The sequence below is a fragment of the Melanostigma gelatinosum genome (assembly GCF_949748355.1).
Source record: "Melanostigma gelatinosum genome assembly, chromosome: 10".
NCBI lineage: Eukaryota > Metazoa > Chordata > Actinopteri > Perciformes > Zoarcidae > Melanostigma > Melanostigma gelatinosum.
This window is the reverse complement of record NC_136643.1, coordinates 15,416,140-15,443,878: the sequence shown is the minus strand read 5'-3', so window position 1 is coordinate 15,443,878 and position 27,739 is coordinate 15,416,140. Positions and strand designations below refer to the sequence as shown.

Genomic DNA, 27,739 nt, shown 5'->3' with positions numbered 1-27,739 from the left:
GCTGACCTCTGACGGCCGCCCATGGATCACAAACACGGAAGCAGCATGGCGTCCAACAGCAGCGGCGGCGGCTCCGACAGGCAACGGGTTGCCCAGCAAAGACTGAGAATAATTGCCGGGCACTTACAGAGACCAGTGGACGTTGACTCGACCATCCTAGCCGCGGAGTGCAAAGCCCAGGGCACCGAGACACACGTCGAGGAGAAGACTGTGCCGAAGAGGAGGTACAAGGCTGTGATGGAGCGGTGGACGAGGGTCCATCCTCTGTGGCTTTAGCTAGTTATTAAGTCAAACATCAGTGGGTTAATATGTAAACAAGACACAATGGAGTGACATGCGCTGACGGACTAGCTTTCCAACCATCTATAGCGTAGGGAGACATGGCTAAAGCTTGTTGTAATTAGCCTGCAAGCTAACGTACTTGGCTACAGAGTGGGTGCGGCTAGGTTCACTCTCACGAGTTTAACGTCGATGTGGTCGGCTTTCTTCAAGTTAAAACCTTTTCTGTGGCTCTTAATATATGTCATTTGTTTTATGGCAGTTTTTCCGTGTCAGTGAGATTGTAAAAGCCTGGAAAAATGTAAACGTTGCGGCGTTTACTGATGCTTCAGATAAACTACAGCGATGTAGTTCATTTCAACTGACACAAGTAACATTAACGTTACGTCACTCTTTATTTGACGACCATGTAATCATCAAGATATTACAAGTTTTAGGTTTGTCTCAACTAAATCTCAAGATACAGGAAAAACTAAGAGGAAAGCGACAGTGAGACTGCTTGTCTCCTCTGTCTCCTGTGATTGGCCAGAACAAGTGGTGGTCTGACTTTCAACCTATTGGCAGCTCAGTTCCTTTTGAGGAACTCCTTCAAACTGTGCTGACATCTAGTGTCAGTCTGAGATAACAGCTACAGCTAAAGGGTGAAAGCAGCACTCAAAAGTATGAGCATTTGGCCTTGTAAAATTCATCATGTCCTGTTCTGGTCAGTGTGACACACTGATGATATGAGAGAATGTTATGTCTTGCAGCCCTGTCTGTTATGCCAAGTGAGTCCTGGGCGTATTGGTGTTTTACAGTGTGGGGCAATTAAAAGTTAAGGACATAATAGGTCAACAGTCTGTGGGTTTATCCATCAGTATCATTATAAGTATCAGCATTGTGAGAGAATGATGTGGGGCATCAGTAAAGGGCAAAGTTATAGAGCAATACATCTTTTTTTGTGTTTAACAGGAGCAGGGGCAATACAACCGTGTGGTGAAGTTCAGGTAGCCTGCTCGTTGTCCCTGCCTTTTAGTTCATTTTACATAACTACATACCGTGCTGTGATCGTAGAATAACAGAGAGTCACTTTTTGTTTGGAGAAGTGCCAAGAGATGGATTTTCAGCCACAATTGTACAGTTTGGACGTACTCGCTGCTCCTTTCTGGTATGGTTAGTGCGGTGGTTTCAGGCAGAAATCCTGATTTGCAGGTTGCGTGGTGTCCCAGCTCTACCTAGCCCCAACTAATAGTTTAATGCAACGGCCCCACAATCAATCCTGCCTTCATGAAGATTTAAATGTCCAGTTTATGTTAAAACTGTTTACTAAAGTTTTAGTTTAGGGCTGTAGTTTGTGCCACTGTTGAATTGGATTGCACTATACTGAGAAGCATTCCCAGTATATGTTCAGTGTAGTCATAGATATGCACATTTAATTAATTAAAGAACTAATTGAAGAAGTCCACATATTCCATAACTTCATTTCAGCTCATAGTCTAAGACTGATTACCTGTTGTCCAAAGAAGCATTATTGTAGAGATATAATTCCACCAGCATTATGGTGTTATAATGCACATGGTCATGCAATTTTAGCATACAATATGCACAATTGTGTTTTTGACTGTTAGCATAATTTCAATTGTGCATTTCAAGCTGCTTCATCATAAATAAATAAAAAATAGATTTAAAAAAAAATTTCTGGGATCCATTTTGTTCTCTTTCCTTTTTGTGCTGTGGGTCGAGTTAATGTCAGGGCATATTTATTTATATATTACAAAATTACAAATCACAGATTTGCCTCTGAGGGCATGTACAGCATGCTCTATCCTTGATTCAGATAAGGAAAGAAACTTGAGATACGCACAGGCAGAGATTAGCTCAGTTTATCAACACAAATGAATTGAGACCTACTGCTTTGCCTATAAAAAGGGCTGTGCTTTTGTCCTTAAATGTACAAACTTGCCACATTTATTGATACATTTCTATTCAGTATGTTCAGCGGCTTTGACAGCATGTCAATGGTGGCGAGGATTCATTAAAGTATGACTCGGTGTGTCTCTCTCATCTATACTCTCGCTCTTAATTTATAGGAAACTCCATTTCGTCTGGTATTAATCTTAATTATGGCTTTTACTCCACTGTGTTAGCATCCCATCCCAAGAGACCCATGAGTTATGGTTTCTCTGTGAGTGGTGAGCTGTCTGTCTGCAGACAGTAAGTACAGCATAGACAGTCTAGTATCCTCTATGGTTGTGAAGCTGGTGATTATTATGGGATATCCTCAACAGTATAGCATAGCAGCAGCTGTTTCCACATCTTACGGCGTCAAGGCTGTACTCAAAGAACAGAAAAGTACGGCTGAAGTCTGCGTGCTGTTGAAGCGGACATGCTGAATAATTAGCTGGAGCTTGATAGTTCAGAGCACACGTTTGGACCTAATCATAAAAACTGAACAGTATTAAAGCTAGCTATGGAGAACCGTGCCTACCAGGTGCCATGAATGCAAAATATTTCAATGCGTTTGATGGGAAATGGCTGACTGCACAGGCAGGGTGTCTGCTAGCCTCTCCCTGTTGATGGATATGCTATTTAAATGTGTCGCTTCTGCATGACAATGTCAACAAGCTGCCTGTGTGCAGAGCGCTATGTAGCTGCAGGCACCCGGGGAATATTGTAGGTGTGCTTGTCTGCTCCCTTCAATATTGTAAATTTGCCAATTGATAGCCAGCCCCACCTTGAATAAATGCAAAGACTGCGAATGACTGAATAGAATATGGAGACTTTTACATTTTCCCTCAGTGAATTGCTCTATGTCTGGTTGTTAAAATTTCAGCATATCAGCAAGGACTCAACCCATTCCTCTTTGTCTCGGTGAAATGGCCCATGCCCAGCGGGACTGTGGCACCTTCACACTTGTTTTTTTTTAACTTCCTCTGCTGGTATTTCATGTCCTATTTTACCTTCAATGTAAAGTGTACGAATTGTGAGCTTTAACCTTTGCCAATATTTGTTTTTCCACAGGCAGGAGACTATGAAATGGAATGGCTGGGGATACAACGATACCAAATTCCTCTTCAATAAGAAAGGTCAAGCAGAATTTACCGGCAAAAGGTATTGTATATTATCACATCAACACTCTTAGATAATGTTTATGCTCATCTGTTGAGGATTTAGAACAACATGTTCACTACTAGGTCTCATTCACAGCCTCTAGTCTTGTTCTGTCACAGCCATGGTGCCTACCTTCATTCATAAGTTGGGATAGCTTGAGGATGGTGACGGTGCTGCATTGATCATTTTCACTGCCCCCACTGAGTGCTTTTGAGATCAGTAGCTCGTCCCGTTTTACACTCAGCAATGTGGTGCTATTGCCACCTAGTGGTTGGTATTTGAACTGTTTACTTTCATCTGAAAAGGTCACTGGTTGTGCTTGTCAGCTCTCTCCAAACTCTGTTTCTCATTAACAGAAACCACTTTCTAAATCTATTCAAACATGGAGCATATTATGTCAGTAATTATTAATGTGTCTCTTGGGAAGTTGTGGGTGTACGCTGTCATTCACAGACTGTTGGAGACAAACTATTTGTTTTGAATGTAAGAGGGGAAACGAAGCCAGTCGCCCTCATGCTTTCTGAACACGGCTCCAGTTTACAACAGCACCTTTTATCACAGGTATAGATGAGCCTTGTGATCGTAATCACGACGTGTGACTTTGGCATAGACGGCTCTGCTTGTGAGATTGTAAACACGGAGAGCTGGCACACACTGCGCATGAGGATGTATTTTGAGTAATGAGCCAAACGGGACAGGATGTTGCACAGCAAATGGTTTCTGCCTGTGCAAGCAGTTGCCACGAACCGCTCGGTGCCCTCTCGACTGAAAAGCTACCTGGGTGGCTTACAATATCCAAGGCTGGGGTGCTGCTGAATGGATGTCAAAGACTGTATTCTCCTCCTCCTCCGTGCCCACTGTGACAGAGGCTTTTTCATTATAGAGTGTGTTTCATGGTCTCTTGGACAAAGGCACACCACAGTCCCCTGATGGGCTGGCCCGGGCTGTGCCAGCGGCTCAATTATGCAGAGGATGGCGAGGGCGATCATACGGACAGCACTGTCATTGCTGCGCTGCTTGCCTAATAACCTCATTGAACTCGAACCTCACGCTCTATTCTTATTAGACACAGCCCTGGTTTTCCAAATGAAGAAGCCCAGTCAAGCATTTAGATGTTTTCAATTGGAGAGCTTTGCCTTCCACGACTGGAAATCACTATTACATGAGGCGTAGTTGATTTGTTTTGTAATCTTTTTTTTTTGTTGCATTGGTTGGTCACACAATCTGTCTTCTGTTACACATTCCAGGTATAGACTGAGTGGTATGATCATCCCTGCTCTGAAAGAATGGATGGAAGGCACGTTTGGAACCAATATGCAGCATAAATCTCCAGCAACGGTGAGTGTAATTCATATATTATTTGTTGTGTCTCCAATGAATGGCAGAAAAAGAGCACTTAGTCACAGTTACAAAAATCACAATGGCTTGTTTTGTTTCAGCCCATTCTGACTAGCGGTGCTGTGCAGCCTCCCACTCTTAACGAGGCCTTTGTGGAGGAACTGACATCCACAGGAATTCCCTTCTCTCTTGACGCAGAAGACCGGGTGTTTCGTGCCCACGGTAAGGCATGCTGGCAGGAGGCTTTGGACATATCCCTGTTTTTTGTTTTTTTTAATTAGTATTTCTGTGTGCTTCTCATCTCATTCCTGTATTTTATTCCAGGCCATTGCTTACACGAGATCTTTGCTCTGCGAGAGGGGAAAGTTGGTCGTGTCCCAGATCTGGTGGTATGGCCAAGTGAGTTCAGAAGCCGCGTCGTCTCTCTTTTTATCGGTCTGTTTTTCTCCACCCACGTAGCATCGCTGATCCCCCCCCCCCCCCCCCCTGCTGGCTTAGCTGATTTAAAGGGTTAATCTCTGCAGAGGCAGGGATATTAATATGTATGAGTGGAGGCTTAATAAGAATCGTCAGGGGGAGGACGGTTGACACCCAATACTCCACGGTCGGGCCGTGCACAGCACACCCATGAATTATGATTCCGAGATTGGTTTTCTGTTGTTATGGCTGGCACTATTTTATCATGCAAATGAGTGTTGACTGATGGCTGGAACTTGATTAGCACCCTCCCAAATGGGCAGCAAATCATCAAGAAACTGTAGGCGTCGTTTCATCCTCGCCAGCACCACATTTAAATTTGACCAACCCCACAAATATTCTCTCGTTCGCTATGTACCTCATCGATATTTTGACCAGTAATTTGCATTCCTCGGTAGTCCCACCGAGTCGAGCTGTGTATTTTAAGTGGATGTTTAGTTAGTTGAACTGTAATCCGTAGGCAGAAGCTGTGTGGTGAATTGGATGACAAAATGCAGGCATTTCTCACTGCCTCTAGAAGCACTTGGGGCCAGTCGAGCACATCCACGTAGGTGGGCATTGCTACTCTTCCCACTCGCTCACCACTCCAGTGTGAATGGATGTGAGCGCCGTGATTGGCTAAAGCATGTTTATATTGATCCAGCACATCCCACCCCAGAGAGCGTAGCTTCATGCAGTGTGACTCCGCCTGAGGAAAGCCCCAGGCAAATCGCAACTATCAGGCAAATCAAAACGTCCCCCAGCTCTAATGGCTCAGGCCCTACACATTTATTTATTGTCTCCTGTATACACAGTGTTATTTCCTTTACAATGTGTCTACTCTGGGTATTAAACACTTACTTTATGAATGCAATAGAGGACGGTAAATGGAAACATTTTCTTTATGATGGCCACTAATTTCTACAACGGTATTCTGTGTCTTTGCAGACTGCCACAATGATGTTGTGAAAATTGTGGAACTGGCGTGCAAACACGATGTTTGTTTGATACCATATGGAGGTGAGTCGTGAAATCAATGGCTCTAAGCAGCATAATTAGCCGTCACATATTGTACACTTGATGTGGATTTATATTTAATGTACTTTAATATATTCTCTACTCCCATCCCGTGCTGGTGAATTGTTAATAAAGCCACGTAATCTGTGAATGAACCTGGTAGATAAAGTACTGCTGACATTCCAGGAGATGTTTTGCAGAATGTTTTTGCAAAAAAACATTAAGAGGCATCCTGGACCCCCAATCTAAGCATATGATGTAAATCTACAGGTCACGCTCCAGCCTGGAGAGCTCTATCATATGTCATACCGTTCTCTCCTGCCCCCCCAATGTCTCCTGGTACTGTAACTATTTCATGATGACAAAATTAATGAAATCAAATTAATCTTATACAGTATTGCAGCAGTTTGTCAACAGCTTCATGAGAGTGATAAAAGTCAGTCACACATTTATGCATTTAACTCCTGAAGCCTCCAGTCATTTTTAGAAGGATAGGTTATTTGCACGGTGCAAACTTTCCGTCTTTTTTTTACTGTGTTTTGCATAACTGTCACTTCAAATAGTCACACTTAAAACAAATAATAAAAGTGGTGTTCATGTATGACGATTGTCTTTTTGAACAAAAGGTGTAAGTATCATGAATGTTGGTTTGCCACAGAGCATATTTTCTGTAATAATGCATTTTATTTCTGTGGAGGGAACCAGAGCCATGCAAACTTCTGGGGTCGGCCTGCAAACATACATCGTCCCTGCAGCTCTCTATATGATACTCGTACCAGAACAATTCTTTTTTTCATACCTTTCTTTGCGAAATATAAACACATTTTTGTATTCATTATTTAATAGCAAGCGCTAGATTCACAAGTGTGTTGTTTGTGTTCAGAACATGAAAGCCGGGAATTGTTTTGTGTAATAACACCTCTATAATAATAATAATCCTCTTGTAACTGTTGTTTGTCTCTCTCAGGGGGGACGAGTGTCTCCAGTGGCCTCGAGTGCCCCCCAGAGGAAACTCGCTCCATTGTCTCTCTGGATACCTCACAGATGGTACGTAAACACCTGTGTCTGAAGAGTTGATCCGCACTAATGACTAGATAAACAGAAACCAACTCGAATGCGGTACGATGCAGCCGAATGAATACCATCATTGTGAAACCTAAAATGTTGTGTTGCATTAAAAGAGCGTTTCTATTTTTTATGTGCAATATGCCATTAATGTATGATGAACTCTTATTCAGTGAGATGAGTATTCAGATTTAATTATAATCAGCTTTGACTATTTTAACAAGTGAACTCCTCGTCTCAACCTGTGCCACCAATTACAAATGCATGCTGTTGCATTATGGGAAATAGTATTTTATCAAGACCACAATGAAAAATTGAGCAATTGTATTTTCCATGTTGGCATTTCTCTGTATGCTTTCATATACCAGACAGGGAATGTTCTACATAATCAGAATAATGTTAAACGTGATAAATCAGTCAATAGAAATGTATTATCTTTATTTTAAACTTATTTATCAAGCAACAACATTTTATAGTTCTACATTCCGAGTTGTTTTTTGTTCATACAAATGTAGGTTGAATGCACTTGGATCTGGGAATCTGATGGAACTAAATGTTTCGGTATATTTTCACTTAATGAAAATAAACATTATTTTCAGCCATTTTCAGAAGGAGCGTATTTGTTGTGTGTTGGTGGAGCACAACTGAATTCCTTTTTTTAAAGTTGCTGAATGTGTTACTTGGGGCACCAGCCATTAAGTTACATGGAATCTCAGCATGAATACGATGATGTTTCATTGGATATGATATGAAATGCTGAATATCGTCACCAGTAGCGTTCAGCCCTTTGATCCAGGCTCACATAGAGGTGATATATATAAGCTGTCTGGATGCTGCTAGCCTCGCAGTCATTGAGTTTCCACAGACACCAGTGACCGGTGTTCTGTGTCAGGGGTCAGAGGTGAGGTGGCTCCAATGGAAGCACATGAAAGGAGCGGTGCGGTTGGAACATAAAGTTTACTACCTCTGGAGAATAATTGATGGCAGGTGTGAAATGACCTCCTGTAAGTAAGGCTGGGGCCACATGGCCAGCGGCCCAAATAAGAGGCATATATTTGGAATCAGATGTTAAATTGAGTTTAACCTTGAGGAAAATGTCTCCGTCCCGCTGCACTCATTTATCTTCAGACGTGAGACCGCCCGGCGAGAAGGACATGCTGGTGCAGAACTTCAAAAAGCATTGTAGGCAAGGGACTGTCCCCACGGACTGCTTTTAAAGACAGCGTTTATGTCCGAGCCCGAGATATTTCAAGTCAACAAACCAGATGATGGTGATACGCAACGCTTTATTTTATTAAGAGATCTTGTAACGTATGTGTTCTTCTTAGACAAAGTAAACAACCGGCGTTAGAGAGTGTTTCTGTTCCACTGTGTGATATGAAGCATTTATACAGAATGTTTCATGACCTCCACACTCATGTTGCTTGTTTTTTTTTTTTTTTTCTCACAGAACCGCATCCTGTGGATTGACGAGAACAATTTAACTGCCCATATGGAAGCTGGCATCGTCGGTCAGGATTTGGAGAGATTGGTAAGCACTGCTCATCCATCCATATTCATCCACTAAAAGAGCTTTTAAAAAAAAGATGTTGTGTGATGTTGTGCCAACAATCAAGCTGCGTGACCATTCACATGCAGGTTGCCCATGCTCAGTCACCTTGGTGCTCTTTGCTCAGTAGATCGAACAGCGCTTAGCAACGGAGTTTGAGACGGGAGCAGAGTGCTGAAGGGGAGAGATTAGAGAGTGAGGCGGCGGCCATGAGCAGATGGCACCATCAAGCTAATTCAGAAAAATGGAGAAGGAGCGGGCATTTGATGTAGGGGAATGCGTGAGCTGCATTTAAAGCAGACTCCACCTCTGCATTTAGACTGGGCTAATTTGATGGAGCAGATGGGTCTGCATTATAAACTGTCTTCCAGGGGAGTGCTGTGATAAAACAAGGCCTGACTTGAGCCCCGTCTTGCGCTTCCGGTGAGGGTTGTTGTTGTACTTTAAGGTCCTCCTAATTATTACTATTAAATGTTCTGCCTAAAGATGCAATCTGTTTGGGGGTGGGCTGCCTTCAGGAGAATGTGTGTTCCTGATGACCGACACATTTTCCTCAAAGCCGTCGGGATAATGCGTCTGATGAAGGTTGCTCAAAGGTTTTTTTTCTTTGTCGACCCAAAGTACATGTTCACATTGTTATGGCCACGTGGCACGTAACAACGTAGTCACTTACTGTTGTAAATTGGGCAGAACTTTGGAAGCTGAATATGCACCAACGGCAAGCAGGACTGTCTGAGACGTAGCCTATATCACTCGTATATTTACATAAACATGTTAAGTTTCTGTAATTATATTTTGACCTGTGATAATGATAAAAAGGCCTGTACATGTTGTTATTGTACACATAACATCAGTTATCCAGTCGAGCAGTGGAATTCGACACTGATCTTGTACTTTTTCCACTTGTTTTATTTTCGGCCAATGTAAAAATGTTTGATGCCATAAAAGCCGGTTGTTGTTAAAAAAGCTTGTTGTTAAAACATTCTTGTGGGTTTACAACGACATTGTTTCCGAACATGTTTGGCTCGTTTATTATCTTTTTTTGCTTTCTTTTTTTTCACAGCTGAATGAGAGCGGCTACTGTACAGGACATGAGCCGGACTCCATGGAGTTCAGCTCCCTGGGGGGCTGGGTAGCAACCAGAGCATCAGGCATGAAGAAGAACATCTACGGCAACATCGAGGACCTGGTGAGTCGCCCGCCCTCCTCTTTACTGTCCTGCTCGTGTTTGTTCCGAAGCCTGACAGTCAGCACACAGCTGTTACTGCACACTAATTAGGAAGGAAATTATTAGCACACGTTTTGTGGACTTTGAAAGAATGCGACGGTTTGTATATTTTGTGTCTGAAAGTGTTTGTGGTGTTGCTGTTTTGTGGCTGAATAGGTCGTCCACGTAAGGATGGTGACCCCCCAAGGAGTGATTGAAAAGAGCTGTCTGGGCCCACGCATGTCCATAGGGCCAGACATTCACCACTTCATCTTGGGCTCAGAAGGTTTGCCGCCTATCTCATGTAATTTCAGTACACCAGGGCATTTGGGCACGTGTGTGTGTTAATGTCTATGTTTGTGGGCAGGACTTTGAGATAAAACAGTAACATCGGGACGCTTCTCAGGCTCTCGGCTTCTTACACATTAACCAGCTTCGCAGGGAAAGTGATCTGGAGGTGTATAAGTTAGGAACCAGCAAGTGTCCTCCCCGCCCCATCTGCGGTGCCCTGTCCTTGTGAACGCCCACAGAGAATACCGCCATATGCCAGGTTCCCCCGAAATAATGAGGAGGTTCAAAGACTCTTGGCACCGCTATGTTTAACAGCTGTGAATGCAAACGTTATATTCACCCTACGAAGCTCTGCAATCTGCTCCCCGACTGGGCTGGGATCACTGTGGAAATCTCCATTTATAGCCAAACCAGCAATTTCAGCACCAAGAGCACAGCTTTATATAAAACATCCAAATCACAAGTGACTGCTGTAGAATGTAGATTACAGCTAAACATGTTTCCACCACATGAAAGTATTATTACTAGTAGATATGATTGTTAACGGGGCCGAGGCATGTGGAAATGAGTAAAACATGATAGTGTCCAAAACATGTGAAGTTTATAAAGAGTGTCATAACATATCAAATAGGGTTTCAATCAGCTGTAAAAGCCACATCGAACAAGTTCTTGTAAGTGATGCTGAATTTAATAACTAGCTGTCAATCACAAAATGGGTTTGTAAATTTCTTCCATAACAGCAAGTTGATTCAACCTCACAATCTGAAACGAGCTGAGAGAGAAATACTCTTTGAATGGATCCGTCTAATATCAGAATACCAGCGCTGTGGGTGTATAACTGTAGTCCACGGTAGCAGGTTGAATGTTTCAAAGGCCCGCTTTATAAACTAAGGCTGATAATGAAAGTGAGGATAGTGCTTCGTATCGTGTGAAGCATCTGGAGGTGAGCTGGGGTTTGGTGGTCTAGCAGAGATGGGCCACACGTCTCCGGGAGTTCATATACTTCTAGGAGGCCTAACGCTGGAACTAAGAGGTCACAGCAGACACAGGCTCATCAGAATGATCTACTTCCTCACCCCAGGAACCACGTCTTGCAGTCTGACAGTAGGCCACAACAACACAGAACCACAGTCAAACATCAACTATGTTCTGCATGTAAAGTGCAATGCGTCAGAAACGACGGTGAAACCTCAGAGCTTCCCATTCACCGCCCAACAACCGGGGCTCCCTGTCTCTCTGATCTTGAGCTAGCCTGAATGCAAAGTATTTTCCTCACTCTTGCTTTCAACCGGTGTAGAGAATGAGTGGATTAATCAATGATAATCCCTTCTTCTCTGTCAAAACTCATCTCAACCGTGGAGGCTGTAATGTAGTTGTGTGAAGCCAACCGGTGCTAATTCAATATACAGAGTCAGTTAGTAGTGGCCAATGTTTTTTTAGTTTTTTTTACATTTGATGCTGGGAGCAGAGAGACTTTTCATCGTGAATAGTCCATCTCCCCAAATCCTGTCGGATGAGGTTTATTTAATAGAGATGGTCACAGTACGAAAAAACAAAAAGGCTTAAACTGTACTCCAGCATTTCATTGCATTCGTCCCCAAGAGAGTGTTTTTCACCCCCTTGCTGTTCTTATTACCTCCCTTTATTCCTCACTCGCTCACCCTCCTTGACTCCCCTCCACTCTAGCTCCTCCCCAGCTTTCTCTCTCTCTCTCTCTCTCCTTCTCTGACTCCTCCTTGCTCACTCACTCAGTGGCTCCTCCTGTGTACCGTCAGGAAGGAGGAGCCTTTTTGAGGTTGAGGCCTAATGGAGTCACATGTTTTGCACTGGGCCACTAGGGAGCAGCGTGTGGCATGTAGTGTCACGTCAGAGGGCTCATTAACAACCACACCAGGCGGAGGAAGCCTCTTAGTGGAGCCAGCTATGTTGTAGGGGGGGGTAATAGGTTTGGTTCTCACCGATACATACTGCTACTAACACTTATTTTAAGTTAAACACACTTCCAATATTGTTCGATAACGGGTGTTACGGTTTCACTGGACACAATTACACACATTAAAACATGTTCTTGAATAAAACGCTATAAATTCATTGATATTGATTAAACATGAGACAGAGATGGAACTTATATTCACCAGATTGCAACAGAAAAACCTTTTTAGGTTTATATTGCTTAACAAGCACTTCCTAGCTACAGTTTACTGTGAACTCGGATACTCTCATGAAAGCAGTTTTTAAGTGTTCTTCCCAGACATTTATGCTGCGTAAGGTAGACACTTTTTTTTAAACATGCAATCTGACTCCTTCAGCAGCAGTTCATGTTTTCAGTTTTCAGGGCCATGAGGTCAGCCAGAGGTTTTGACATACCTGTGTGTGTGTGTGTGTGTGTGTGTGTGTATATATATATGTGTTGCTGCCGTTGGCCTCGCTGCCTTTGATAGGGCTCTGCTTTATTTCCTCAAGGTCTTAAGTTGATAAATCTTAGTTGTGTGTGCGGTAGAAAACCAGATCTGTTCGGTGAAATGTGAGACAAAGGTCACCCGTGGGGCCCTTGGGACGTGTAGCAGAGCCCTGTAAAGGGGAGAAGGTTCCGCAGTCTCCGTTCGAGCTCTACCCGGCTGAGGAACAGCTTCTTCCACCAGGCGGTCAGGATGCTGAACTCTCTCCCTCCCTCTCTCCTCTCGCTCCCCCTCTCTCCCCCCCTGCCATCTCTCCCCTGACCTCTCTACCCTCCCCCTCACCCACCTTTCCCCACTGCCTCAAATGGAACATACCAGGACATCTACTCCCCCTCACACCCCTTCCCTCATCCAGCACCAGTCACTTTTTATCAGCACCAGTCACTTTTTATCAGCACCAGTCACTTTTTATTCTCTGCTGCTACTTGTTTAATCCTTTATCTAGGCCCTTATGTTCTTAACTTTATTCTATTTTATTCTATTATATGTTATATGTTCATGTCTATATTACACTGTGGGACTGCGAGAAACGGCATTTCGAATTTTCTGTATGCATAACACATGTGGAAACTTTGACAATAAAGTGAACTTTGAACTTTGAACTTTGAACTAAAACGGGCGTACGCTCCGCTCAGAGAGGGGGTTAGGTCACATCAATTGGACGAATGGATTTACTTCTTTTTGCACCACTCAAAATCTCTCACTGTGATTTTCCACAGGAACCCTGGGCGTGGTTACGGAGGTAACGATGAAGATCCGTCCCGTGCCGGAGTATCAGAAATACGGCTCAGTGGTATTCCCTAATTTTGAGCAGGGAGTTGCCTTTCTCCGAGAGGTCGCCAAACAGGTAACATGTTAAACTATCTTCTAACATGTGTCGCTGAATCACTGCGTTCTCCCTCCATGGCTCTTTTTGAGTGCGTTGCCGCTTTGCCCAAACTGCAATAAGCATTTTTCAGGTCTTCACTTGTTTTAATGCATCAAGTTAAAAGAAAAAGACGTTGAAGTCTACACACTGTACATTTGGGACATTAAGCAAGAAAGTAAAAGCTTTAATTCAAGGTTCCAACAGTCGCACTGAATGTTGACAATAATAGCTATTGGTTGAATTTAATATCTGGTTGTTTTCACATAATTGTGCCCTATGATTCAAACCAACTCATAAAGCCCAACTTTTGTTTTGCAGAGGTGTGCCCCAGCATCTATACGCCTCATGGATAATGAACAATTTAAATTTGGTGAGTTTTGTTTGATCGTCCACAATAGAGTCCAGCCTTGACCTAAAGCATTGCAGCTGCTGCCATTCCTCTGAGTGCTCTGTGGTGACCCTTCACTGTACAAGTGGGACTTTATTTGACCTATTTCTAATTTTCAGGAAGTGCTTTTCCTTTTGGGCCCAAATGTAACCATTGGCTTTAACCGGCTCATGGCAGGCTTTTCACCAGCAGCATTATAATCACTTTCATTTTTACTTTACATTTGTTTCCCTCTCTTGTGTTTCTTTGTCAATATTTGGGTTGCTGTTTCATCGATTACCTCTGAGAGAAGAACAATGACTGGCAACGCTACCGCATGTAATGATTTTACCTTCTGCGGCAGTGAATTGTTAAATTGATTATTATTTTATTCTGCAGGAGAATAGCTGCACACAAACCGACGAAGAATTGAAGCAAAATGAAAAATGACCCTGGCCAAAATGAAGTAGTTGTTACGTTGAAGTTTTATGATGTTGTTTCTTAAGGTCTGGTGGAATGCATCTGGCGTTGCTCGAGATCTCCGTAAAGTTCCCCAGTCTCCAGGGATCTCATTATCTCCCCTATATTTCCACTTTTCACAGAGTAGGCACTTCTTAGCATTAAGCAGGGAAGATGAAGCAGCCAGGTTTTCCACTAATAACTAAAACTCGTGGCTCTATGATACCTTCTTGGGCTTGTTAGTGGATTGTCCTCACTTTTCATCATGTTGGCTGTTGAGTAAGGAGGGTTGATGTATTCACAGGTCTTTTTCAGATTGGGATTACAAGTACAATTTAGCGCGGCCTGTCTTAATGCACAAGAGAGGGGAGAGTTAAAAGTAAAATGATGCACATAGTAGGTGCAATCTTCTCTCTCTGGATGTTGAGTATTTAATTAACGAGTATGATGGCTGCGAGAGACCTAAAGACCTGCAATCAAATTTTGGAATGGAAACAATTAGGACACTAAGTGATGAAGAGACTTGCGCATGGGGGGGGGGGAGTAAATGAACTGTTAAGTCTCGGCGACATCACCCGTGACTTCCCCGCAGTGATTGATAACCATCCCATTGGCCCCGGCCTCTCATTTTCGCTTGTCCACAGGCGCTTTTGTGCGTCCGATCAGAAATAAATCAAAAAGTGTGGGTGAGGAAGACGGATATCGCTGCGTCAACCCCACTTCCCTTCGGAAACCCTCTGATTTATAGTCGCTGTCGCTGGCAGCCACTGGCCAGTTGTAAAGTTATTCAAATGTTACCATTTATTTTTCCTCCTTTTTGTTTGAAACCTCAAATAAATCTGACTCGCTGCAGAATGTAAGCGGAAGGGTGTGACTAATGTGTGAAAAAGAAATGGTTGGCCTACTTCTTTTGTGAATAGATGGAGCCGATCCTTATCTCCTGTGTTTACAGGTCATGCCCTGAAGCCTCAAGTATCTTCAATGTTCACGTCCTTTCTGGACGGGTTGAAGACATTTTACATCACCAAGGTAACCGAAACAAATAGTTAGAAGTGAACATCACTATGCTTGTCCCCGAGTATTTTTCATGATCTTTTTCAATCGCCAGTTCAAAGGGTTCGACCCCAACTGCTTGTGCGTGGCCACCCTCCTGTTTGAGGGAGGCCGTGAGAAGGTCCTGCAGCACGAGAAGCAAGTGTATGACATCGCTGCAAAATTTGAGTAAGTAGGAGTTCTCCTTCTGTCCTATAACTGAGCACCTTACAGAGATCAGTTACAGATCCCGGCCGTGTCAAGCACAGAAATGACAGAGCACCATTTGGTGAGACTTGAGACATGGTGCCTGAGGCCCTGATGTCACTTTATTTAACCAGCCATTATGTATTAGCAGTGACAAGGATGGAGAAGCACAGTTACACACTTCAGACTTTGCTTCTACTCAGTAGTTTGTCTCTGTAGATTGATGGATCACCTGTGGATGTCCTCCTGTCAGGCCAGCTTTTATGTTAAAGTAGGTGTGGTGTGGGCGACGATAGCGGGGCAGAGCTCCCCTCAGGACAGCGCAGGGCGAGAGGACACAGCCCGGGAGTGCCGCTGTGATTGATTGTGAAACGGATCAATGAGGACTTTGGTGGAAATCAGTTCCCTGTCATACGGAGAGGGATTCTCTCTGTCCTCAACAAAAGTTTAACAGATGAGTTCATCCGAACGTAAATTAAGAGTTATGCAGTTCAACTGGTTATTGTTTGTTGGTGATTCTGAGATGGATTTGGAGTCCGATGTTTTTAACACATTGTTTCCTTAGTTTGAAACTTAAAATGTATTTGTTGCTTGATCATTCAGTTCGATAGTAGAGGTTAGGCATGTTAATACCAACTATTCTTTCTACCCTTAGGGATATTGTTTTTGCATTGTGTATTTTTTTTATTGTTTATTTTGAATATTACATTTTTTTATAGCAACATTACTCTGAAAATGTGATTTCAAAAGAAATTTTCTGCTTTTTGATTTTCAAAATGTATCTTAAAGAGATTTTCTAAATTGGTTGCTGGTTTGCATCTTCCTCTATGTTCTTCATTTCCTTTTACCACAACATGTTTTGATCTGCTTGTATCACAACTGTCAGCATCCTTTCACTGCAAGAAACAACAGCTTTTTGGGTAAATGTTTGGAAACCAAATGTCTCAGTTTAAGCTAATTCACTCATTAAAAAACAAAACAGTGTTAACTGTGCATACTAATATAAATGTATTTGTTTTGTATTTCCTAGTGGAAACTTACCAACAAAAATCCTTCCTAAAATAAGAACAAATATTGATGTTCTACCAACTAGTCAGACGCCAATCGCTCATTACAACACCAGTTTAAGCGGGGACAAACCCGGGATCCTCAGTGCTCCTCACTGGGGGACGTCGGTGATTTCTTCCTCGGTAAAGCTGATCGATTATAAATAACTGTTGGTGTTATCCTTTGGCTCAGCGCCGAGACTTGCAGGGAGCTGGACCGCTGCCCTGGAAGCGGTCCAGCAATTAAATCACCAGAAACTTGTCAGTTACGTGCAGCATCCTCTGCTTTATTGCATTATTAAAAATAAATCGTGATCACCAATCGGATCAAGTGCCAGTGATGGATTGGTGCGGTTCTGTGAAGAATATTTTCTGGTGGTGTTGGGGAAACAGGAAGACGGGTAAAAAAAAAAAAAAAAATCAATATAGTGATTTTCTAATGAGCTTGGGCTGATTAGTTTGGGTGGTAGATGAAAATCTGATTACCCACTGCAGGTGATGGATGTGTGGCTGACCTGTGGCGATGCACAGAGCACAGCTTCATTGATCTGTACATTGTTTGATTGACAGGCTCCCAGGCAGCTGTTGTGAGGCGTGCGGTCTGACCAACAAAGCTGGAAGAAAGGAGCTGTTAAATATTAACCCTGTTATCTGCTTCTAGGGGGCTGGCAGCCGGAGAGGACAATGGGCAGAGGGGCTACATGTTGACCTTCGTCATCGCTTACCTCCGGGTGGGTCACTCCTCTGGCTTTTTTTTTTTTCTGCCGCCGCTGACGGGCAGGTGGGGGCGTGCGGGGAGGAACGCAATCTGACAGCAGATAGGATAGTGAGAAACACAGAAAGGCTGCAGAATGTGACCTCGGGAGGTCTTTGATTTGATCTGGTCACGGTTGTTGTCAGGGTGTCTAACACTGAGGCGTCTACACCATAAGGAGAGCACAGTGGGTTCAGTCACAATGACAATGGAGAGTTATCTTAGGTCAGTCCTGTCAGAGAGGCCCTTTTTCGTCACAGAAACAAGCAAGGAGTCTTACGTGCACTCGCATAACCTGGTTACTCTGGGCTTCCTTAAACATACTGCTCTTCACCTTTTTCTTTTTAAAATACACAAATGCTTTAGAGTTAGACCGACTTGTGCGGTCATCTATTTGTAAAGGGAAAACTGGCTCCAATTATGTTGTCCAATTGTGCCCAAACAAAACCCTGACAAATGAAACAACTAAATCACTAAAACATTAAAAATCATTAAGCCGTAGTTCCAAAGTAAGTTTGGGGTTAGTGGAGAAAGCTGATCACTGCCAGAACAAGTCGATTTTAAAGTCACCAGGCTGCTACAGAGCATGTAAGCCTGTTTTCCTCCCTGTATCCTGGTTTCTTTTGTGCATGTAAATGTACTGAATGACCATTAACTGCCTACTAATGCTGATATTGTACTCCGAGCAGGACTTGGGGATGGACTACTATGTGATCGGGGAGTCCTTTGAAACCTCTGTGCCTTGGGACAGGTAAAGACACCGATGTGAGCTGTCTGCTTCTCACTGTTAAGTTTAAGTACATGTAAACGTTTTTCTTTTCTCACCTCCTACACGTTCAGTCCTAAGCGACTCCTCCGTCTTTGTCCTGCTCCCGTTTCTTTTATTTCTCTTTGCGTCTGTCTTTGCCATTCACCTTCATGCCTGCCTTCTCCCCCCATTAACCAGCTCTGCGTTGGCGTAAGCTTTGCTTCCTCAGCCTACAAACTCGGCATTACTGACGCACACACACCCACACACACAGTAGGAGAGACCTATCTGTTTGCGTTCTATGTGAGGAAATGCAATATGAGCCACATATTCATCTCACATCCACATGTGGTGTGTTCTGCATTTTGTCCATGGTTTCATCATCATTTTGTTATACACACACACACACACAGAGACAGCTCCGTGTTGTGTAACATGCCTGTCGGGAGAGACCAAGAGATCAGGCACTGAGGCGAGCATATGTGCCTGGCTCATTACCCCCCTCCTTCCCCATTCCCCCCCCCCCTCCCTCCTCCTTCCCCATCCCCCCCCCTCCCTCCTCCTTCCCCATCCCCCCCCCTCCCTCCTCCTTCCCCATCCCCCATCCTCCACACACTGCTGCACATGCTTAGGACTGGCGGCCATTTCCACACCAGTGGAAACCTCTCCCACAATGGTCGTCATGTTAGTCTCCTCCTATTACTCTTTTTGTGTCCATTTCTGAATTTTGATAATGTTTCATTGCTGGTAATTAAATCAGTTTAATGAAAGTTCCCTTTTACATTTGATTATTATGTTTTTAAATACGCAAATATTGCAGTTTGGATTCCAATGTCATTTTGCAATTCTGTTGGCTGTGGTTCATTTATTTTAAATTCTACCCAATACTTTATTTCCAGGGTGTTGGACATCTGCCGGAACGTAAAGGCACGGATCACTCGAGAGTGTAAAGACAAAGGAGTGCAGTTTGCACCGTTGTCCTCATGCAGGTAATGTTTGCAAACTTTGCAAATGACATAAAGGCTGATCTTTCTTTCCACAAAAAGTGTCCCTTTTAAAAAGAAATATGTACTTTAATTTCTAAAAGAGAATAAGTAACTTCTTAAACTAGCAGGGCACTGCCAGAATAAATACCCATTAACACTTTAAATGTTGTCTTAACACAATTAGCCGAGAGGAACTGATGAAACAATGAGCACGTATGATGAATCTGACCAGACTTTGTCTTCTGCAAATGTTTGGTACTTAACATTCAAAAATACTCAACATTTATTTTCAATAACAATTAAGTATTGAGGTTGTTACCCCGACCCCCTGGTGAGTTAGCGAGGGCCACACAGCCAGACAGACAATCTGACAAACAGCCGGCGAGCCGGCCGAGGAGCACCAGGCTTCTGCTCGCCGATTGCGGACAGATTAGACCTCGGCCTGATTATGCGACAGCCATTCATTTCCCGGCTGCAGTCTGTCACATGATTGATTTGTCCATTTAACCTCTAGAACAGTCGGCGTGCCAGGTGATGGGCCATGTCAAATGAACAAGGGCTCTGAACCCTGCTCCTCCACACACACAGAGAGAGAGTATTCAACCATTTTTTACACTTTCTCCATTTAATCTAGAAGTAAGGATGTTTTATTCTGTGTAAAACAACAGACTGATCCATTTTCTGTCTCGCATCAGTGCGTCATCCTGTTACCTGCAGCACAAATGTGGCTCGGATGATTAAAAGCATTTGATGGCCATTGAATGCCCGATAATGTTATGTTATTAAAGGTGACAGTGCTTCCGCGCTCTCCTCCGCTTTTGGGAAACCATGACTGGAATTGAGGTCAGGGGTTCACTGGGGAAAGCCAAACCTCCCACTTTACTTTGTCTTCCCATCATGAAGCGGGGAATGCATTTATTGTATGGAAATGGAGCACCTTGCCAAAACACTGCTCTTTGTATTTCATGTAAATTAGATTTCAAGAGCTGAGGGAGAAACATTTAAGGAGTCTTTCATGCAAACACGACTTTTACCTGGTTTCTTACAGAGTGACTCAGACATACGACGCCGGTGCCTGTGTCTACTTTTACTTTGCCTTCAACTACAGAGGACTCGGTGATCCAGTACACGTGCTTGAAGAAGTGGAGGTATGACCGGTTACATTTGTGTCAACATTATGCCGTGCTCCAGTTCTTTTCTAGATCATAACTACATCTGAAGTGAAGATATGTTGAATCTTCAACACCCCAGAAAGTGAGTGACTCTGGTTCTATTTTTTTTTTATTTCCCAGCATGCAGCTAGAGAAGAGATTCTTGCCAATGGAGGGAGCTTGTCACATCACCATGGAGGTACTAAACCCTGACAAATGCATACAAAAATATCCGGTTTGTGTTCAACAGATGCACATTATTCACGAGTAGAACACTGAATGGGATGACATGTTATTTACAAAGAAAAGGCGGCACGGCGAGCTCTCCCAGCGTGTTTTTCCACCCTAGCGAGCAGGCGACCAGTCGTGCTATAAATGTGCATTTGGTCGGAGATCTTTCACGTGTCCGAAATACGTTCCTCCTGCTCGGATGAATGGCTCTGAATCGGCTATTTGTTCATTTTCGGCAGTGACCAAATGAAACGTGAGCAGGGGAGGGCGGTGGAACAACTCTCTGTGCCCCATCAGGGCTAAGCGAAATGGCTGCCTTATCTATATTGCCATCCGCCTCGCTGTTTTCATACATCACTTCAGGCTATTCATCACACCTGTCAAAAACAGTATGCAGTGAATCAGCTGCGATATTAAATCACAATTTTTCCTGAAGGCGGGGACGGGTTCAAAATTAAAAGATTGCTAATAAAAAGGAGGCGGTGGGCCGGGGTAAATGATGCCGCCGTTATCACCGGCTGGATACTGACCTCCAAACGGTGGCCCAGCCACCCCGAGCAGCTCGGGGGGGTGACGGGGGGGGGGGGGTTGGAGGAGGGGATATTGATGCAGCTCCCGTGTGCAAGGCCCACTCTGTAATTGTGATTAATAACAGTGAGGCTCGCTATCTGAGCGCAGACAGGCCGGTTTGTCTGCCCACAATCAGCGCTTGACAAATGGAGCTAGTTTCACTGGGTTTTGTGTATCAAACAAAACAGATGTAGTCGAGGATGGCGAGGTGGGAGGGCACTAGAGGAAATATACTTTTTAGTCTCCCTGTATTTACAGCAGGTCAGTGTTGTGCTGCGTGGGCGGAGGTAAGGGAATCTGGGCGTGTAGAGCGCTGCAGGACATAATACTCAGCCAATACCGCCACGTGTTGACTGCTGGCCGTCACCAAAACGCTGCGAATTTTAAGGTTTAGAGTTTCTCACTTAAAAAAAAGATCTGTGCGATCGTTCGCTGGTTCTGAACGTTAGGAGAAGATGTCCTCTTTAACTAGGTCACCAGTGTCGCAGCGGTGAAGAGTTGTTGAACATCCATCACCAGGAGAGTCATCCATCTATCAGCCAATACTCCGGCTCGGCCGTATCACAGCAAGGCAGGGCCGCTGCCTCCTCCCCCCCCCCCCCGTCTTTCATGTCCTGACCCCCATTTGTCGGGGGCGTGTCGAGGGGTTGCGGCTCAGCATGTCCACTGCAGTCTCCTCTGTACCAGGGCCACCCCGGGGTGCCCAGCATCTTCACCTCACCTTGTGGCTCTGCAAAAGCTCCAATACCGCTAACTCCGCCTAACACACAGGTCGCTGCACTGAGGTAGAAAAAGGACCTGATTCAGTGAAGTTCCCACCTCGCCTTTCGCCCCGGCGCTTCCCCGGGCTTTTTCACACGAGAGAGATATTTAAAGAGACACTTTAAAAAAAAAAAAAAGAAATCTGTCATTTCTGAAATAACTACCTGCTCTTCTTTGCATGTCTCAGCTGCACAGACCTAGCCTGGTGAGATTGATTGCAATAGCAAGCAAAAAAGAGAGAATATGACAAGATAGATGTGTAAATTATCACAGTGATGGAGGCAATGATGCAGTCCCAGCACCTTCTGTTTTCTCTCCCTTTCCTAAGAGGAGGGAGGGAGGGACGGAGGTGGAACGAGGAGGAAGGACTGAAGAGGAGGAGGTTGGGGAGAGCAGGGTACTTTCTTAGTTATTGGGTAGCAGCTGATTGGTCCCTGTGTCACCATCTGGAGGTTTGTGTGGTATCAGGGTCCCTGGTGACCCCGCTGTCTGCCCTGTTTTGTCAGGAGACGGGCCTCACTAGCCTCATGTCTGATCCCCATCTGGGTTTCCTGGCTGGACTCTCATAACGGGCGGCTTCCTCCCTCAACACTGGAGCTCCCCAGCTAGTGATGCAAAGAGAGGCGTGCAGAGAGGCAAGGGAAGGCGTGTGAACACTCCCATCATGCACCTTTGTTTTTTCAGGCCTCTCTATCTAATCTCAAGTGGTTACACTGCTGATTTCAAGTGTTTACTCAGCGAGCAGCACCTGTTTCAAGCTGCTCTGTTCTCAAATTTATCTTTTTTTTGTTTTGGAGTAGAGATATTGTGTGTTTCTTTTAGGTTGACGCGACCTCCAAAAGTTAACATTTACCCAGCTCTGAATATTTACAGTACGCCTTTGTGTAGCAAACGTAATGTCCTTTAATTCTCTTTTGATAATGACTCTTTAAGAGACGTTTAAATGCAGCAGGGGTGTTAATGCTGCTGGTCAAAGACGGTGCGTACTGTGTAACAGCATTGCCACCAGTTCAATTCAGGCTGGCGATTAACGAGTTATTTTCGTTATCAATTAATCTATTCTTTTTTTGGTTCAGTCTGAAAAATAACTAAATAAATTCCTGGAGCCCAAACTAAAAAACAAAGATATTCTACACGGATGTAAAACAGAGAAAAGCAGTAAATCCTCACATTTGAGAAACTGGAACCAGGGGATTTTATATATATATTTTTTGCTGTTAAACGACGCCTTTTTTGAAGGAACGTTCCCATTTTTGTCCGTCTCAACCATCAAATAAAAGCAAAAACCATCTCTCTTACTTTTATAAACTATGCATCCCTCAGCATCTACAGATGCTGAGTTAAAGCTGAAAATCAATCTTCATCGTACAGATTGTGGCTGAGTTTACACTCTGTTTAAATTCAACAGCTTTATCGGCTTGTATAAAACCAAAGTTCCTATTTTATCTGAAGTTCTCCAACAATAGTTTGGCTCCCCGGTGAGGTTGTTCCAGTCCTCCTCAGTCACCAGACCTCTCGCTGGCTCCAGACTCTCCGCTAAGAACCTGTCGGGCACAGGCGCCGTGGAGTATGTCGGACTAGACAGCTGGTGAAGCAATGGGCACCCTCACTAGGCTTGGTGCCACAGCCTCCCTCGCTCCTCAGGTTGGGGGTTTGTAGGAGGAGGAGGAGGAGGAGGAGGAGGAGGGGATGGTTGAAGAGCGGCTGAAAGCCAAAGTCCTGCTGACAGAGGGCCATTGTGTGGTGCTCCGCGGTTGGCTTTGGCACCCTGTTGATGATCAGGCCAGTGTTAGAGGGCACAGAGCTGCGTTCAGGACAAGAGAGCACAACATCCCTCGTAGGTCAGCTGGATGAACGCGCTCGTGTGCACAATGAGATAGAAACACACACGACCACAGACGGACAAACGCTCCAGCGGCTCGGGAGGGAGGGAAACGGAGGGGAGCGGTGGCTCAAAGAACGAGGGAGCCGGGGAACGGCCCGCTACAGCCGCCAGCCGGCCCCTCCTCTGGGAACACACAGAGCCTAATGAGTTTGATAGTCTGCTGAGCTCCATAAATCATGCCATGCAAAACATTTCTCCTCTCTGAATAAAAGCATTTATCACCCTCTGTTTATTCACTCACTCTCACAAGATTGATTGGCTCCCAGCAGCCCGCTGAGCAATCAGCCGTGCCGATTCCTCTATTTCTCCCCCTCGGTCCTCTTCCTTGAGTTCATTTATTTATTTATCTATTTTCTCTCCTCTGTCATTCAGTGGGGAAACTTCGGAAGGAGTGGATGAGAGAGGCCGTGTCCAACGTCGGCATGGGGATGCTGAAGTCCGTCAAGGACTACGTGGACCCCAATAACATCTTCGGCAACAGGAACCTCCTCTAATTTCCCGCTCACCTTTTTCTAAAGAAAAAAGCAACTTGTGCATTTTGGATTAATAGATACTAAATGTGAATTTAAAATGGGCAGATGTTGTCTTTTTCATCAGTCATTTGTGCCATTTATTGATTCACCTAAACCTTGTCTTTTACATTACATTGCACTTAATACGCTGTAACAATCATTGTCACTCACTGTGCAGCTCCTTTTTCACAGCCTCGGCCATGATGCAACCAGACGTGATGCAACAAAACCTTGATTTTTGTCATATTTTCTTAAATATATATATATATAACCATTTCCTAAATATCCTTGCCAACATGGTTAATTCGTCTGTTTCTTTCTTACTTTCCACTTGTGCGTTTGGGGCACTTCTCCAGTGGTAAGTTGTAGATGAATGTGCTTTATAAAGCTCTGTGCCTTTCTAAAGCTTCTGTCTGCCTTCCCTTTCTCCTACTAAACACTCTGCTGGTGTACAGCGAGTCCCTTTGTGGAGCAACATTAACTCGGACATGTTTTCGATGTCATCTTTTTCTTGACCTCATGCCTTTGTTGTACTGACCTATTGCCATAAGAGACTTTTTCTCGACTGTATGCGTGTGTGTGTGTGTGTGTGTGTGTCTCTGCCTAGATTAAAGCCTCACCCCCTCTAGAAGTACAGGATGATTACAAAGAGAGAGATTCCTTGTGTGTTTAGTATTTGTGTGCTCAAAGCATTTACCTTGCATGGTTAGTTACTGGGAAAGTGAAGTTTTTCTATCACGCCTGCTTCAATGTCACCAAGTTTGCAGTTTCGAGGCCTCTGGATCCCGGTGCTCACGTTGTACCAAAGACTCAACACATACGAACATGCAAACACTCCGTCAACATATGTTTGACGATGTGACCCTCGCACATATTTAGTAACTTCATGCACAGCTAAAATATATTTTTTAATCGGCATTATGCAAAGATGACCCTTCTGAGAGCTGTAAAATGTAGATATGCGTCTGTTACACATGCTAAAACTTTCTACATCATGTGTCTTGTGTTCAAGACGCTGTATTTAATTATTTCTTTTCCATGGATTTGCTCAGAAATTCCTCCTAAAATAGTTTCCCTTGTTCTGTACAGTGTAATAGATTTTTGGAACGGATCCTGTAATGTACAATTTGATACCAGACTTGAACCATTTGTTACTGATAACCATTGATGTTGAAGGAAGCTCGCCTTTTTTTCTTTTTCTGATCTGTGCTTCACATTTTCCTGAACCATCTTGTCCTATTTAACTCATACTCCCCCAAATAAAAGGACTCGTTAGGGACCCGTCGTATGACGTTTTATCTCCGTGTCGAACAACGTGTGCGAGCTTTTGAGCGTTATGGATGTACCTTTTGTTATTTTCCACTTCTCTTAACGTCGTTAACATCAGCGTACATTTTCTCAATGCTGTTTGTGCAATAAATTGAATTGAAACGTCTCATTTGTTGAATTTTTCTTTCAGTAATATAAAACAGTGTTCAGAGAGCAGAACTCTTCCCCTCTCGTGCACCATTTATAATTCAGCTCTTCAATAGCAGCTTTTATTAACGTTGTCAGACGGCGCTAAGAGGGTCAACAGGAGCCTCGGAGCAGCTTTTTCTTCTTTCTACCTGTGCCACACTGAGTTCAAGGTAACCCAGCTCAAAGGAGTTTAACAGCGCCTGTCTTACGCCTCCTGACAGGAAGATTTCTTTTGTTTGCTCCACACAGGCTCAGTAGGAAATCATCTTCACCCACACAGCCACCCACGCGCTGCTTGCTGACGTCACAGCCATCAACAGCAATAGAGATCAGCCGTGGACGATGAAATGCAGTTATCACACTCTCCCTCTGGCTTAATACAGTGTGAATGAATACAGCGGGTATAAATACCACATAAAGGATTGAACAATACCTCTGATCAATCAATGCATTTGTTAGAGTTGTGGAATATTGGTTACAGATTCATACATTTGCAGCTAATTGAATTAGCTGCATTCAGGTTAGAAAAGATAATAATAATAATTCTAATTTTCTTTGGTATTATCTTTTCTAACCTGACTGCATTATGCAACTTCTTTTCAAAGTAATGTGTGTACATCCGCAGTATTCACGGACAGCATTTCATGTGCAAAGATACATTTGTCCACATGGGGTCAGCACTGCACTGGGAGAAATACTCATTGTAGACTACTGAGCAGAGTCACTGGTCCTCAATGTAAGAGCGTGCTACTAATACTTCTACTGATAATACTTCTACTACAACTTATACTCCTATAAATATCACCACTGATGAATTGTTTTAAGCCACAGAAACTGTTCAAATATCAAAATGTTCAGCTCTTTCAGGAGAGGGGTTATATGACTTTTCATATTTGTAATCTTTAAACTTTTTGAATAATTAAGCTTTTTGCAATTTGTTTTTGAGTTGGATATCTATTTTCAGCAATGTTTTTGCGACTAATTTATAAGGGTATAGTGGTACAATAAGGCTGAGTGGACTGGTTATACTGGGACTAGAGAGGCTGAGTGGACTGGTTATACTGGGACTAGAGAGGCTGAGTGGACTGGTTATACTGGGACTAGAGAGGCTGAGTGGACTGGTTATACTGGGAGCAGTGAGACTGAGTGGACTGGTTATACTGGGACTAGAGAGACTGAGTGGACTGGTTATACTGGGACTAGTGAGACTGAGTGGACTGGTTATACTGGGACTAGAGAGGCTGAGTGGACTGGTTATACTGGGACTAGAGAGGCTGAGTGGACTGGTTATACTGGGACTAGAGAGGCTGAGTGGACTGGTTATACTGGGAGCAGTGAGACTGAGTGGACTGGTTATACTGGGACTAGAGAGACTGAGTGGACTGGTTATACTGGGACTAGAGATGCTGAGTGGACTGGTTATACTGGGACTAGAGAGGCTGAGTGGACTGGTTATACTGGGACTAGAGAGGCAGAGTGGACTGGTTATACTGGGACTAGAGAGGCTGAGTGGACTGGTTATACTGGGACTAGAGAGGCTGAGTGGACTGGTTATACTGGGAGCAGTGAGACTGAGTGGACTGGTTATACTGGGACTAGAGAGACTGAGTGGACTGGTTATACTGGGACTAGAGATGCTGAGTGGACTGGTCATACTGGGACTAGAGAGGCTGAGTGGACTGGTTATACTGGGACTAGAGAGGCTGAGTGGACTGGTTATACTGGGACTAGAGAGGCTGAGTGGACTGGTTATACTGGGACTAGAGAGGCTGAGTGGACTGGTTATACTGGGAGCAGTGAGACTGAGTGGACTGGTTATACTGGGACTAGAGAGACTGAGTGGACTGGTTATACTGGGACTAGAGATGCTGAGTGGACTGGTTATACTGGGACTAGAGAGGCTGAGTGGACTGGTTATACTGGGAGCAGTGAGACTGAGTGGACTGGTTATA

General features: G+C 44.0%; 1 protein-coding gene across 1 annotated transcript; it reads left to right on the top strand.

The window, feature by feature from the left end:
- The first annotated feature begins 33 nt into the window (after nucleotides 1–33).
- Nucleotides 34–25,767, top strand: agps (alkylglycerone phosphate synthase). Its single transcript, XM_079276509.1, has 20 exons — nucleotides 34–224; nucleotides 3,280–3,369; nucleotides 4,617–4,707; nucleotides 4,809–4,929; nucleotides 5,032–5,106; nucleotides 6,112–6,183; nucleotides 7,148–7,227; nucleotides 8,696–8,776; nucleotides 9,858–9,983; nucleotides 10,179–10,287; nucleotides 13,471–13,598; nucleotides 13,938–13,989; nucleotides 15,398–15,474; nucleotides 15,554–15,666; nucleotides 17,392–17,461; nucleotides 18,174–18,235; nucleotides 19,132–19,221; nucleotides 20,267–20,366; nucleotides 20,511–20,568; nucleotides 24,190–25,767. Exons 1-20 carry the CDS (start codon nucleotides 46–48, stop codon nucleotides 24,309–24,311), a joined length of 1,896 nt encoding a protein of 631 aa, XP_079132635.1. The 5' UTR covers nucleotides 34–45; the 3' UTR covers nucleotides 24,312–25,767.
- The last annotated feature ends 1,972 nt before the right edge of the window (nucleotides 25,768–27,739 follow it).